The following is a 14,402-nucleotide window of genomic DNA, read 5'->3' on the forward strand; positions in this document are numbered from 1 at the left end:
AGAAAACTAAGGGAAATATCGGTGATTCCAAAGTATTGACTAAGGGACGAATGAAAGAAAAGATCAATATATTGATAGATAACCAGTAGATAATAAATGATAGATAAATGATACTTAGTTAGATAAAGACAGTGTTAAATTTTCCAACATTTTTTTACAGAGACTGAAAGAATAAGAAGAATGAGCTATAGCAATTTCATGATAGCCTTATACTAATGCCAAAGAACAAAAAATGAAAAAAACCTTTACCTTTTCACCTGGAGGGCCGGGAGGACCTGGGGGACCCTAGGAGAGAGAGCATTTTAATTAAATAGGATTCACAACTATAGGGAGCTTTAAGCCCTTCTTTAGGCTGATGTTATCTTAAGATTCTCTGGTCAACATGGTAATTTATTTGTGAAATATTTTTCCGGGGCTTCCCCTCCCTCCCCACTCCTAGCAGGTGCAGGACCCTCAGGTGTGACCATATCAATACCAATCCGTCTCCCCTGCTCCACGGTGAAGTCGGGGCAGAGCCTGCCTGTCCATCTTTGAACTCACTCCCACAGGCTGTGACTATCAGTGGTACCCAGCCAGCCGCCACAACCATGGCTGCATTATTTGTTTCAGGATATCAGTTTATGGTGCTATCATCATCCCTTTCCCACAGCTCTGGGTATATGGGTACCAGGCTGCCAGTCAAATGTTTAATAAGAGGGAAGCTGATTCTGCCATGTCCATATTAAGAGCAACCACAACTGTGTAAAGTTTTTACTAAATTATTATTTATTTTCACATCTCAATATAGTTGTTCTTTAAATGATTGCCTTGGAGAGACAGCCCCCAAAACTTACCGGTGGTCCGGTAAATCCTGGAGGCCCAATAGGACCTTGAAGCCCTGGCAGTCCTGGTGGGCCCTAGAATGCATGAGAAAGAAATGAGTTCAGATGCAGACTGGGAGGTGAGGTGGCACATGTTCATAATGATTCAGCAAATGCTTACTGGATTCCCTGGGAGTCCGGGAAATCCTCTTTCACCTTTCAACAGCATCCCGGGCACATGGCCAAGTATCTCACCTGGATCACCCTAGAGGATGAACAAAGAAAACAGAAAGTTGCAAACATTGACATTCACGTAAAGAAACTGAAAACTCATTGAGTAGTTGGCACATACTACTGTTATAGGACTAGCCTAAGTCTGGGATTTAGACCCCGTCTACACTGGAAATCAACAGCCTGGCATCCTCCCATCATGATTGCCATCCTAATGACCAGCTTTAACCACTGCATGGTCAACTCAGCCGCAGCCAGGACTGAATGTAGAGACGGCTAAACAAAGGTCTGCAGCACCGTGCACAGGACCATCCCCAACTCTAGACAAGGGCCCCTGTCTCTAGCTAAAAGACTACTGTGCGACCACGGGCTCTTCTCACAAAACAAGAATTCTCTTTTGAGAAAAGGCTCAGGACGAACACTTTTATAAGAGCAGGGTGTAACGGTAAATTTTATCTGTCAGCTTGGCCAGGCCACATGATTGGGTTAAACACCCGTCCAGATGTTTCTGTGAAGGGATTTTTAAAATGAGATTGACACTTAAATCAGTAGACTCTGAATAAGGCAAATGGCCCTCCGGCCTTACAGGATAAAAGACTGACCTCCCTGGAGGAAGAAGGAACTCTGCCCACACACCGCCTTCGGACTGAAGACTACAACTCCACCCCTTCCCTGGTGTCCAGCCTGCCCACTCACCCTGCAGGTTTTGAGCTTGCCGGCCCCCACGGTCATGAGTACCAATGCTTTAGAGGCCGTTTCTCCTCTCTCTGGCTACACACACCCATAGGCTACTGGTTCTGTGTCTCTGGAGCACGCTAACACAGAGGGCTATTATGAGGATCTATTTCCTACGTGTTCTGAATCACAGGCGCACGTGGACTCTCAGCCTCATCCAGGTAAGCGGTTATCTCTACTGCAGCTGCTGAGACCTACAAGCCTCCCTTGGACAGGACTGCTCCCAACACCCAGATACCCGAGGTCCCCACCCTGTGCCCAAGCACAGGCCACACATTACGGGACTGCACCTTCAGAGGTCGGGCTGATGCCAGCAGCCGAGCCCCAAGACAGCAACACCTCGCCTGGGAAAAGCTGTCCCAGGTTCCCTCCTGGCAAGTCTGAGAGGCACCCAGGGAGCTCCATTCTCCCATCTGCCCTCCCCGGTTTGGGCGAAGTGAGCCTTCGCCACCACACCAGGCCTCCTTCCACTGCTTACTCCCCATTAAGACACTCAAGTGTCTGAACATTAGAGTCTAAAATCTGAGTTTGTGTATTACTTATACAGTCTTTTAATGTAACAGAGTTTAGGGACATGTATTCAGAAGCAATCGATCAGCCAAAGTGGTTTAAAGAAAATGGCACTTGTTTTAAACAGATTCCCTGTAATGAATCCAATAAAGCAAAACAAAATAAAATGTACCTTCATTCCTGGTAACCCTGGTGGTCCCTAAAAAAGAAAGTTTTGGTGTTAGTTTTGTTTTTCTCAAAATGTCATTAGCATTAAAATTGTTATTATATAATATTATATGTAAAATATAAGTTATTAAAACATAAGCAAAGAAAGAAAGAAAAGGAAATGGAATGAGAAGAGAGAAGTTATAACTAAAAGACAGAGGTTCTGCCCTAAATAACCTCTACTCACGGGATTTCCAGCGAAACCAGGCAAGCCAGGAGGCCCGAGCGGCCCTCTCTCCCCCTGGGGAGACAGCAGAGCGTCACTCATACACGCTGTGTGTGGCAGACACATCAGCCCTGACACTGCAGGAGTTAGTTACTCTGCCCTACCCTTCACTTGTTGGTTAAAATCATTTCCTAAAAACAGTTTGTCACAAGCTCTGCTACTGGCTACCACTTTATGAAAGAAGAAACAGACTTGATAGTATCATTAATAGGGACAAAGGCCCAGAATGGCATTTTCTTACGCGATGTGGTGAATGATTACCGGTAATAACTTTTATGCTTAAATGAAATTTTAGGATAAAAGTCTACAAAAAAGAAAGGAACAATTACACTTTTCTGGTACACTAAATATGGGAAAACTGTATTTCCTTACCAAATAAAGCAAATTTTAAGACAAGTAACTTCCCAATTGTGGCAAATAAAACTCTATTAACAGCGTCACACCACCTGACTCCTTAATGTGCAAAATGACATAAACACACACGAGAAGGAGGGTCTGGGTTCTGGATTTACCTTTGTGCCATTGCATCCTGGAATACCTGGGGGGCCTGGTGGGCCATCCTGGCCAGGAATACCCTGTAATTAAGAAAGTGAAAATGTAACCCAAACAGAAAATCACCTGACGGAAAAGTATTTCCTAAAAGAAGTAGAGTGCATTTTCTATACATACGGGAAGTCCTGGGTTTCCAGGGTAGCCAGACGCTCCCGGGGGTCCCTGTGAGGGTGGAAGGAAAAGCACGTCAGTGAAAAGCCGGAAGCCTGACTTCTTCCTACTGTATCCACCTGGTTAATGGAGTCGTGCCCTCATTTTTGGTGTCTGGAACACACACACACAAAGCAGACAGTGCACTCTGCACAGGAGGCAGTGGAGGGCACAGGCCAGGGCAGATCGCCCAGGCTTACGGAGCAATGCTACACCCAAAGCACACTACTGCCATTCGCAACTGCAAAGATGTGGAACCAGCCTAAGTACCTACCACCCAATGAGTGGATAGTGAAAAGGTAGAATCCACGTACCATGGAACACTACTCAGCCACAACAAGGAACAAAACGATGTCTTTTGCAGCAACTTGAATGGAGCTAGAGGCCATGATTCTAAGTGAAGTAACCCAGGAATGGGAAACCAAACACCGTATGTTCTCACTTACAAGTGGTAGCTAAGCTACGAGGATGTAAAGGCATAAGAGTAATACAATGGACTTCGGGACTCAGGTGAGGGGAAAGCTGGAAGGGGGTGAGGGATAAAAAACTATGTAACGGGTAGAGTGTACACTGCTTAGATGACAGGTGCACTAAAACCTCAGAAATCACCACAAAAGAACTTATCCATGCAACCAAAAACCATCTGTACCAAAAAAAAAAACTATTGAAATAAAAAAAATAAGTTTTTAAAAAGCTGGCTGCTGATCCCTTCAAACATAAGGCTGCCCATGCACAAAATAACTCTGCTCCCATTTCACCTTTACCAAGAGGTAGAGAGGAGGAAGAGCAAGGCTGGCTCTGAAAATACCACGACTTTTCCATTAAACGAAGTCATCTCTGTCTAATGACTGTGGACGCATCATCAATCGCACCTTCCCCCAAATTAAAATATGCCCAGAAGAGATTCCTGAAGAAGAACAAATGGGGGAAAACAAGTTTGCAGAACCAAGGACTAAGGAGCTCAGCCTGTGCACAGGCCCCGTGGGAAGGCCTGGGGCTCAAGGAGTCATGGGCTGCTCCTCACTGCCTGCCTCGCACCTGCCTGCCCGCGCTGTGTGAGCTGGGAGAGGAGACGGAGGACGAGGGCTCGGAGAAAGGAGGGGAAAGGTGCCCGACTCTGGGAGCCGGCCTGTCCCACGTGTGGAATATCGATTGTGAGTGGCAACTGTACTCACTCTTGTCCCTTTTGTTCCAGGTAGTCCTGGTTCTCCAGTATCACCCTGGAACAGAATAGAAATGCCATTGTCAGTGATCACTGTTATCTCAAGAATGCAGGCAATCTTACATCCACCCACCCCCAATCCCACAGCCCTGCTTACCTTTTGTCCTGGTGGTCCCTGCGGCCCCTCAGGTCCTTGCATTCCAGGAAACCCAATGACACCTTGTAACCCTGGGAGGCCTCTTTCGCCCTATAGAAGAGGAACATTAAGTCAGGCAAAAGGCAGCAGTAAAGAAACAGAGGAAGGAATCGCTGACCAACTGTGATGGCTTTTTTTTTTTTTTTTTTGAGATGTAGTCTCACTCGTTGCCCAGGCTGGAATGCAGTGGCATGATCTCTGCTCACTGCAACGTCCACTGCCCGAGTTCAAGGGATTCTCCTGCCTCAGCCTCCTGGGTAGCTGGGATTACAGGTGCGTGCCACCACGCCGGCTAATTTTTCTATTTTTAGTAGAGCCGGGGTTTCATCATGTTGGCCAGGCTGGTCTCAAACTTCTGATGTCAGGTGAACCACCCTCCTCAGCCTCCAAAAGTGCTGGGATTACAGGCATGGGCTACCACGCCTGGTCTGTGATGGCTAATTTTCAGTGCCAAGTTGACTGGGTCACAGGATACCCAGATAGTTGGTAAAGCATGACTTCTGGGTGTGTTTTTGAGGGTGTGTTTCTGGAAGAGATTGGCATTTGAATCCATGGACAGTAAGGAAGACGTGCCCTCACCGTCCCGGATAGAACAAAAAGGCAGAAGAGAGGCCAATTCTCTCTCTTCTGGAGCTGGGACACCCATCTTCTCCGGCCCTTGGACATCAGAACTCTGGGTTCTCTGGCCTTCGGATTCAGGGACTTGTACCACTAGCCCCTTGGGCTCTCCAGCCGCTGGCCTTGGACCGAGTTACACTTCAGGAGTCCCTGAGTTCCCAAGTTTGCAGGTGGCAGATCATGGAACTCCTCGGCCTCCATAATCCTATGAGCCACTTCCCATAATAAATCTAAGTATCATCCAGCCTTGCGCAAGTCCACGGTGAGTGTCTGGAAACAGACAGCAACGACTACTTCAGGTGGCTTTGCTTTACTGTGTTTCAAACTCTTGAGGACAGAAAACGTTTCTATCTCATTCCTGGCACAATCCTTTCTATATACTAAATGCCAAATAATTTATTGGGTAAATAAAATAATAAATAGTGAGGCATTTTTCACTGAACTGGTTATAATTTCACTCAATCATTGGAACCCTCCTGTTAGCTACAGTCTCAGTGCTGAGATTTTGTGATGGATCCTCCAAGACATCTTCCTCTTTAGAGAGCATTAGGAGGTGAGGGTGGGCAGAGTCCACAGTGTGAACCTCACGCAAGATGCTGAGCCTCCCCTGGGCCGTCATGGGGTGATGGTGGGCTTTAATGATAATGTCTTTCAAGAGTGCTTTTTGGGCTGGGTGCGGTGGCTCAAGCCTGTAATCCCGGCACTTTGGGAGATCGAGGCAGGCGGATCACCAGATGTCAGGAGTTCAAGACCAGCCTGGTCAACATGGAAAAACCCTGTCTCTACTAAAAAATGCAAAAATTAGTTGGGTGTAGTGGCACATGCCTGTAATCTCAGTTACTCAGGAGACTGCGGCTGGAGAATCACTTGAACCTGGGAGGCAGAGGTTGCAGTGAGCCAAGATCGTGCCACTGCACTCCAGCCAGGGAGACAGAGTCAGACGCTGTCTCAAAACAACAACAAACCCATAACCATGATAAGAAATCGAGAAAACCTATTTACAGTATGTGGACTTGAATGCAGTCTTACCATACGAATTGGGTAGATTCAGTGACCATTGTTAGCTGATTTAAAAACAGAAGGAAGGCACTTTGGAGATCACAGGCAGGATGACTTAGTGTTCAGTGCCTTTTTCAAAGTTGCATTCGTTGAAAGTAAAAATCAACTGACAAGCTCTATGTCACATAACATAAACATCCAAAGTCGTCCTTCTTTCCAAACCACTCAGCCAGTCCTGGCACTTACTGGTGAATTAACTGCCTGCTCCATTTTTACAAACGCAGAGAGGAGGTTATGAACCTGGGACTCACCCGCCACGCCTCCACAGAGCTGTGTGTTTCACTGAAAGGATACGTCAGGAGTCTAGACACAGTATGTGGATAAATACGGGAGAGATTGTTTCAAACCCTAGAGAACTGAATCAAACAGTAAGCGGATGAAAGAACCTCAGGACTCATAGTGTGGCACTGCCCCTCAGGCCAGCAGCATCCGGGGAATCGGCCAGAAGAGCAGACGTGGCCCCACGAGGGCCCTGAGCCCAGGGTTTGACAGGGAAGGCTGGCTCCTTCTCCCTGGGGCCTGTTACAGTGAGCAAAGAAAAACATTCCCAGACCAGGACCTGTTCAAATGAAGAGCTCCTAAATACACCCTGCAGTGATGGCCCCGGCACACAATGGCAGAAAGTCCTGCTGTGAGGAGTTACGGCGTACAAGGTCACCGATCTGGGGCACCCGGTTTTTGGATGTAGGAAAAGCCTGCTCAAACCAGAATAGGACTGAACTCCAAACAGCGGCTAAAATAAATAAATAAATCCGGAGTTGTGTGGCCCCGAATCACCCGGTATCAGACAGGAAGGAGGTTAGAAGGGCATGTCCATGTAGAAGCTTTCTAATACATTTGGTGGAGTATTTTTAGAACTTAATGAATATTGGCAGTATCGCCATGAGACCAGCGATGATAAGATTTTATAATTCTCAATTTAACCATGGAATGCACCGAGGACCAGCGCCAGATGAACTGATTTCTACAAGTTTCTCACTGAGTCAGCACTACAGCCAGAAATAGAAATGAGGTCAGCCTCCACCACAGTCCCTGTTTTTTCTGGGTCACTAGAGCAAGCCCGTTCCCAGCAGAACATCAAACAATTCACCAACTTAATGTTAGCCCAAGGTACCCACCCTTTTATGTCCATTTCACAGATAGGGAAATTAAGATTCCGATGCTTAACTGACTTGTCATGTGTCACTGGGTGACCCCTCATGCTGCTGGGAACAGAACACAGAAACCCAAATTCCCAGGCCTTGCTTTTACCGCAAGAACACATTCTTTCCCAAATGTCACCAGAAAGCTTAAGCAATCTGTGTATCCCCAGAGCTTTGAAATGAAGGAGCTAAGAAGGAAGTGACTCCTCCATGAACATGGTTCTTGCCATTCCCCACATATTTTTTTAATGTTCTTAATCTTTTGTCCAGATAAAAGTGCACACGAATCATCTAACACTCTGTACCCTGTCCAAGGTTATTATGGGAACCAGGGCAGAGCAAACAGACAGGATAAGCACTTAAACAGCTATACAGTTAGCTGGCGACCAGCATGCGGTGTGGAGCCAAATGATTCCTCCGAGCTTTTAGCACATTTCCACCAGGATTATAAGAAGAGCAAAGAGCTGGACATGTTGTACAACGGTTATTAGAGCTAGTAGTGTCCAAGCCAGACTTTGCAGCTGCAACTAGCAATGCTACCAGCACGGCCACCGTGACCCCCCTTCCACTGGAGCTCTAGGCAGAATGTGAGCAGTTAGAGTCAGGGAGCAACAGGGCCCTCGATCGTCTCTTTCCCAGGGTGTGGCTCAGGGCAAGGTCCAAAACTCCATGGTGGCCACAGACTTCATGTCAGGCCAAAATGAAAACCACAACCATGGTCTGTCACAGCACTGACTATTCAAAGTGGAAGAAACAAACAAGAAACTTGAAAAATACTACACAGAAAGTTTTCATGCAGCTGAACCTTGTGCTCTCACTGCTGAACATCAGTGCAACGTAGGGCGCTGATCAGAAGAGGAAAATTCTATACCAAAACTGGAGATGATTACTGCTGGGTCCTCAAATGATGAAATTCAGAATTTGTCGAGGGAGAACAAAGTGCCATTGTCTATAAAGATGAAAGAATATAACATGGAGAATAATCTTGGCACCAAAATTAGGCATTCTAAATGAGGCATGAAATAGGGTTTCATGCATGGAGCAACTTAAAATTCTTGCTTAATGCATTACCTAAAGCAAACATATACTTTTTAAAAATCCTTAAAATGCGTGGAGAGAAAGTCATTTTTTAATACCCAGTTCTTTCCCTTCCTCTTCCAAGGCTTGTAGAAACAAGTTCATGATTCAGGAAATCAAATACTCAAATAAGCTTCCGTCACAGCTAAGTCAGAAATTCAAATACAAATCAAGTACCCAGGACAGCTGAAGTTGAAATAGGATGAAGTTTCTAAATGTGGGAGGAAAATATAATTACCAACAACAAAAACCCAACACAAAATATACCTAGAATAAGCAGTCATCAAAATTCTTACTGTCAAAGGCCCTATGACATCTGTTTCAGAGGCCGACATGGAATCCGTATCTTTAAATCAAAATTTTAATGGATTTTTCCAGTCTGAAATATTAGGATCATGGATCTTCACAGTGGACTGAAGCACACACAGAGATGCTGCCAGCACTCTGGGGCTTTCTCTACGCACGGACTGAGTGCGGATACCGGGTCTGGTACTAAGCACTGAGTGTACTGGGTATGGCAGCCTCCATGTGCTGGGTGCAATCACGGGAAACAAGCAGTGCTCACCAGGGAGACTGCAATTCCTTCTCCACCTCGACCCTGTAACTTCTTCACAGGCAATGAAATTGTTTTATTCATTCATGGTGTTTCAATTCAATACAATGTCATGGGATGCTGAACTAGCCAATTGCATTACATGGTGCTCAGCATGAGGCAGGATTCCACCACATATGAGTCTTAAAAACTTTAAGAGGTAGTCAAAGGTTACCGGGCAGGACATGGCCCCCAGCACCTTCGCAGTCTAAGCATTCCGGGCACCGTTACAGACTGGCCGGAGTCCGCAGCAGTGGCTGAGAGGCGCAGGGCAAGCTGCATTCGGGACCACGCTGGCTCTGCTGCTGCTTTCTGTCATCGAGCGCCTCGAGATTTCCATTTACGAGCAAGACTGCAAATCATTCAGCGAATCAAAGCCCTCACATTGGAAGCCAGAGCTCACCAAGTATCCAGTGAAAAGGAAATGATGTCAAGGATGGGTCACAGTCAGCGGGTGACTGCGGAACTCTTTCAGAAATTCCACAAGGCCAACTCCTTGAGCCCAACCACCATCAGAAGAGACATCTGCAGGACCATTTCCTGGATGCCGCCCCTGGGAAAGGGGTGGGAAGGCTGCGGTCGGTGCCGCGGGGTCATGGAAAACTCAGTGGCGAGGCCCCGTTGGGAGCTCCCCCAACGCCATGCGGCTTGACATGAGGGCAGGAATACTGCCACCGCAGTACGAGGGGGGACAGGATGCAAGGAGGTCCCCTAGAGGGTCTGCTTTCCCTAAGAGGAAGGCGTGAGTGCGCACTCTCCTTTGCTCTAGGAGACATACAACAGAACTCTTAAAAAGATGTCTATGTGTTCATTAGAAGTGTGTGAATGAAATTTAACAATGTGGATTGTTGCACTTAGCAGCATTATCATTACTGTTATTTCTTGCATTTAACGTTAAAGCAGCAAAGATTAAACCGATCACACATAAAAAGTGTGACTGCAAATCTGTATCTCCTTCCTGAAACTCTTATTTCTCCCTCCAGCCCAGACGTCTAGTTGGAGACAGTGAATATCAGGAAACGTGTGCAGTGGTCCTCCATCAACTATGTGGGTATACGCAAGAGCTTGAGCAGCGCAATACAGATGCACCTCAGCTTACAATGCCGTACGTCCCAATAAGACCACTGTAAGTTGAGATCCTGTCTCAAAAAAAAATACATATAATATGTAATATATGTTACATATATATTATACTATATATTATGTATACTATATATATTATATATAGTATATATAGGATCTCACTCTGTCACTGAGGCTGGATTGCAGTGGTACTATCTTGACTCACTGCAACCTCAGCCTCCCCAGCAGCTCTGTTACAGTACTGAGCCACCATGCCCTACTAATGTTTGTATTTTTAGTAGAGACGGGGTTTTGCCGTGTTGGCCAGGCTGGTCTTGAACTCCTAACCTCACGTGATCTGCCCGCCTTGTACTCCTAAAGTGCTGGAATTACAGGCATGAGCTACTGCACCCAGCCCAATAGAAAATATTTTTAAGTCAAAAACACATTTAATACACCCGACCTACCTAACATTGTAGCTTAGCCTAGCCATCCTTAAACATGCTCAGAAAACTTACACTGGCCTACGCTGGGCAAAACTGTCTAACACAAAGCCTGTTTTATAATAAAGTGTTTAATATCTTTTGTTATTTATTGAATTCTGTATCAAAAGCGAAAACCAGAACGGCTCGCGGCCCCTGCCTGACTGGCATCGCGAGAGTTGCTATCGCACGACGTTAGCCCAGGAAAAGATCAAAATTCAAAATTTTGATCTTTTGAATTTTGATCTTTCAAAATCCTTGACCTTCAGACACCATGAGAGCTGCCCTATTTCTAGGAGACTTCTGGACTCGCCCTCTTCGAAAGCATGTGGGGTTATTTGGGCAAGTTCCTCATTTCATGGGCCTCCACTGTCCTCCTTCTGACCATCGTTAGCGTTGTTCTGAGTACTCCCAAGGCTGCCGATGACGGAGATGAGCAAGTTTGTGTGAAGAATGGGAGAGAACTCAGTGCTGGAGCCTCCTGGCCAAAAGAACAGCGGCTAGGGTCTGAGGACCGGGATAAACTAGAAGTGAAAATGCCTTCTTCCATATGGCCAAGCCTGGACTGTAACTTTTATACTGGACTTCTGGCCCCAGGATTCCTGAGTGGAAAATCCGAAGCCCTCACGACAATGTGATGGAGAAGGTCCACCTTGTGTTCAGCAAATGCCTGCCTGCAGCTACAGCATTGAACGCAGAATTGTCTCCAGGAGTCCATGCTCAAGGAGAGATTTCTGTTGGACAAATCCTGATGTTGAAACATTATCTAAGCCCATGATGAATTCTGGCACAATTCTAGGCTCAAGTATTCTAATATGAATTTTAATATTCACTCTGAAGTTGACTGACAGAGCTGAACACTCAAGCCACATGTCATCCAAAGCTAGAAGGCGATGGTTACCAAGGAGATGCATGGTGAATATTTCTGATAGATCCATATTCACAAAGAAATAAAACTATAGATATTTTCTGATCCATGAAAATCCACTTTGCACATCAGCTTGAAAGAAAAAAAAATTTAAAAGAGTCCTTCACAAAATGCTTTCTAAAGAGCTATCACTCAACACAAGAATAACTCAAGGGAGCCCTCAGCGTGGTCTTCTTATAAACAATTTAAAACTTCCCCGAAAGCCATCCAAAACCAAACAAACCATCTGACGTCCCCGAACCAGTAAAAACCTTCTAGGACAACTGAGAGCTGATGAATTACTGGCAGCCAAAAAAAATCTTAAAAATTTCCAAAGGTCCTTACTTCTTAGCAAAGTTCCAGACATTTGTCCGTGATGAAAGTCGAGACTCACTCATGGAAGCCCACAGCTAAGCTGTGAGCAGCAGCAACGGCCTCCAGAGGCAACTATTATCTTCAATAGTTTGTTTCTTATCTTCTTCAGAAAAAAACAGTCCTAAACGCTCTCATTAACTCTTACTCCAAGGCAGTACTCCATTTCAAATATTGTTAAGCAGAACCATGTTAAGTCAGTCCCCCAAAGCAGTCAGATTTCCACGTTGGAGAGGGAGAAAAATATGATGATCTTTTTCCAAAGGCTTGTGAACCTGCCCAGTCAGATTCCATGTGTACCTGCGCTCAGGCAGCGCATCTTTCATCAATAGCTTAATTCTGTTTTCCCATCAAACCACACCAGCACACAGTGCGTTCACTGGAAACCCTTGTATTTTCCTGGCTCTGGGCTCCATCAACAACACATTCAAATGCCCATGTGAAAGGCCGGGGCGTCCATAGACACCCACCCTTCATCCACCTCCAGGCACCTGCGACCCACACAGCAGCACCCCAGGGCCCTGGCACCCCTCAGCACATTGGAGAGCGCTGCCTCAATCTGAAACAGGTACATTCACACCCTCCCCGGCGGGCCCTGGCACCTCAGACACACCCATGGGATCTCGGCCAAGCATCCCCTTGTTGAAGAAGTACTCAGACACCGAATGATCTGGAGAAAACCCAAACTCTGGCAGACAGTGGATCCAGCCGGTGACACGACCAGGGGAAGAGCCAGTGGCCTGAATCAAGTCTTGGGTGAGGAGCCTCCGTGGGCTGCAGCTGCTGGCCACTAGAGGGAGCTCTGGGACCATACATTTCCCCCCAAATGACCTAAAACTCCCTGGTGGACCTTAAAGTATTAAGCCTTTTCCTTAAATTTTCATTGTAGTAATACATTACTATAAAAATATGAAATATTCAGGGCCAGTGAACACATGCTGTGGGCAGAGTGAGAGAAATCACTTTGATATGGCCTAAAAACTCTATGGTAAATATTTTTTATTAGGATTCAAAATTTAATTAAAATTAAATATAAAAACTAGTAACCTGAATATTGAGGCTACTGCATTACAGGTAAATGCAGTCAGCCTATAAATAATGAGAATGATAGATATTTTCTGGATAGCATTTTCACATCCATTTTATAAATTGGGAGAGTATTTGAATCTAATGACAATACAGAAAAAAACAGCAAATTCAATTTTTAAAGTAACTGTATAGAAATAGAAAATACTGAAAAAATTAAATTCTACGAAACATGCATAAAGTAGATACAAATGTGATCACAGGGGAATCTCTAAGAAACCACTACTAAACATCCCACTGCCAGTAAAACTTATTTAAAGTTTCTTCTTTGGTCTTCTTCCACTACAAGTTTATAGAAAACTTAGGCATTAAGGTAATTCAGTCCATTCTCCTGAGTTTTGCCAATTCTAAAAGAAAAATAAAATCTATCCAGTTTTTTGGCTCCCAAAAAAGATAATAACATTCTCTCCTTTGCTTAACCTATCAACATGAACACTCATTAAAACCAAAATCACAGATGCCTCTACCTAAACCTATTACCTAACATTCTGTTTCTCCAATATATATTTTTAAAAATATCTTTAAAACAAGAAAAACAGTACAGAAAACAAGTGTTATGCTACAGGCTTGGAACCTCACTTGCTGCAGTTATGGACGGTATGGATGGTTGTGCATGTTGCATACTGCAGCAATCAGGGGCCAAAATCAGCCACTGAAGCTAGGTGTTGGCACAGCAGGAGGCCTTTATCTAATATGACAAAGCTGGAAAAAGCCCAGTGGCAGCAAAATCATCCTTCAAATAAGTTGCACAGAGCTCTCTGGGGGTTCCCGCCTTGGTGACATCCCAAGGATGTCAGGGCACACCAACCAAGAGGCAGCCTCCACGTAGACTGTAGAGGCTTCGTACTGACCTGCCAAGAGTTGGGAAGCCAACTGAGGAATGTCCCTCAAGAGAGCCCTAATCCAGGGCAGGGGCTAAACTGCCCAGCCACCAACGCCAACACTTCGGTTGGCTTTTGGTTTTGGTTTTACTTACTCCATTAAAACACAGATATACATATATATATACAAAATACTATCCTCCAAGAGCTAGAAATGGACACGGCATAAATGAATGCTTCCAACTTGAGCTCCGGCCATCGCAGGAATGATCACACTTAGGATTGCTGAGAGTCTGCACGTGAAATCACGCCTCTGCTCACCCGCACAACTGTCTTTTTTTTGAAGTTCCATGAAATTTATCACAATTCTAGGTCACGACTTAGTGAAAGATTTGGGAGAAGAAGAACGATTGCA

At 45.4% G+C, this 14,402-nt stretch overlaps 1 protein-coding gene across 1 annotated transcript in view; it reads right to left on the bottom strand.

Annotated features, from left to right (window-relative positions):
• COL4A1 (collagen, type IV, alpha 1) overlaps positions 1–14,402 on the bottom strand; it is a 145,510-nt gene that overhangs the window by 59,844 nt on the left and 71,264 nt on the right. Inside the window, exons 3-11 of the mRNA XM_011933950.1 lie at positions 4,731–4,820; positions 4,587–4,631; positions 3,379–3,423; positions 3,222–3,284; positions 2,671–2,724; positions 2,449–2,475; positions 982–1,065; positions 834–896; positions 250–285 (exon numbers count right to left, since the gene is read on the bottom strand). Coding sequence (XP_011789340.1) covers positions 250–285; positions 834–896; positions 982–1,065; positions 2,449–2,475; positions 2,671–2,724; positions 3,222–3,284; positions 3,379–3,423; positions 4,587–4,631; positions 4,731–4,772 — 459 coding nt within the window. The 5' untranslated portion in view covers positions 4,773–4,820. The remainder of the gene's footprint in view (positions 1–249; positions 286–833; positions 897–981; positions 1,066–2,448; positions 2,476–2,670; positions 2,725–3,221; positions 3,285–3,378; positions 3,424–4,586; positions 4,632–4,730; positions 4,821–14,402) is intronic.

Source organism: Colobus angolensis, unplaced genomic scaffold, assembly GCF_000951035.1.
Source record: "Colobus angolensis palliatus isolate OR3802 unplaced genomic scaffold, Cang.pa_1.0 Scaffold13, whole genome shotgun sequence".
In the NCBI taxonomy this organism is placed as follows: Eukaryota; Metazoa; Chordata; class Mammalia; order Primates; family Cercopithecidae; genus Colobus; species Colobus angolensis.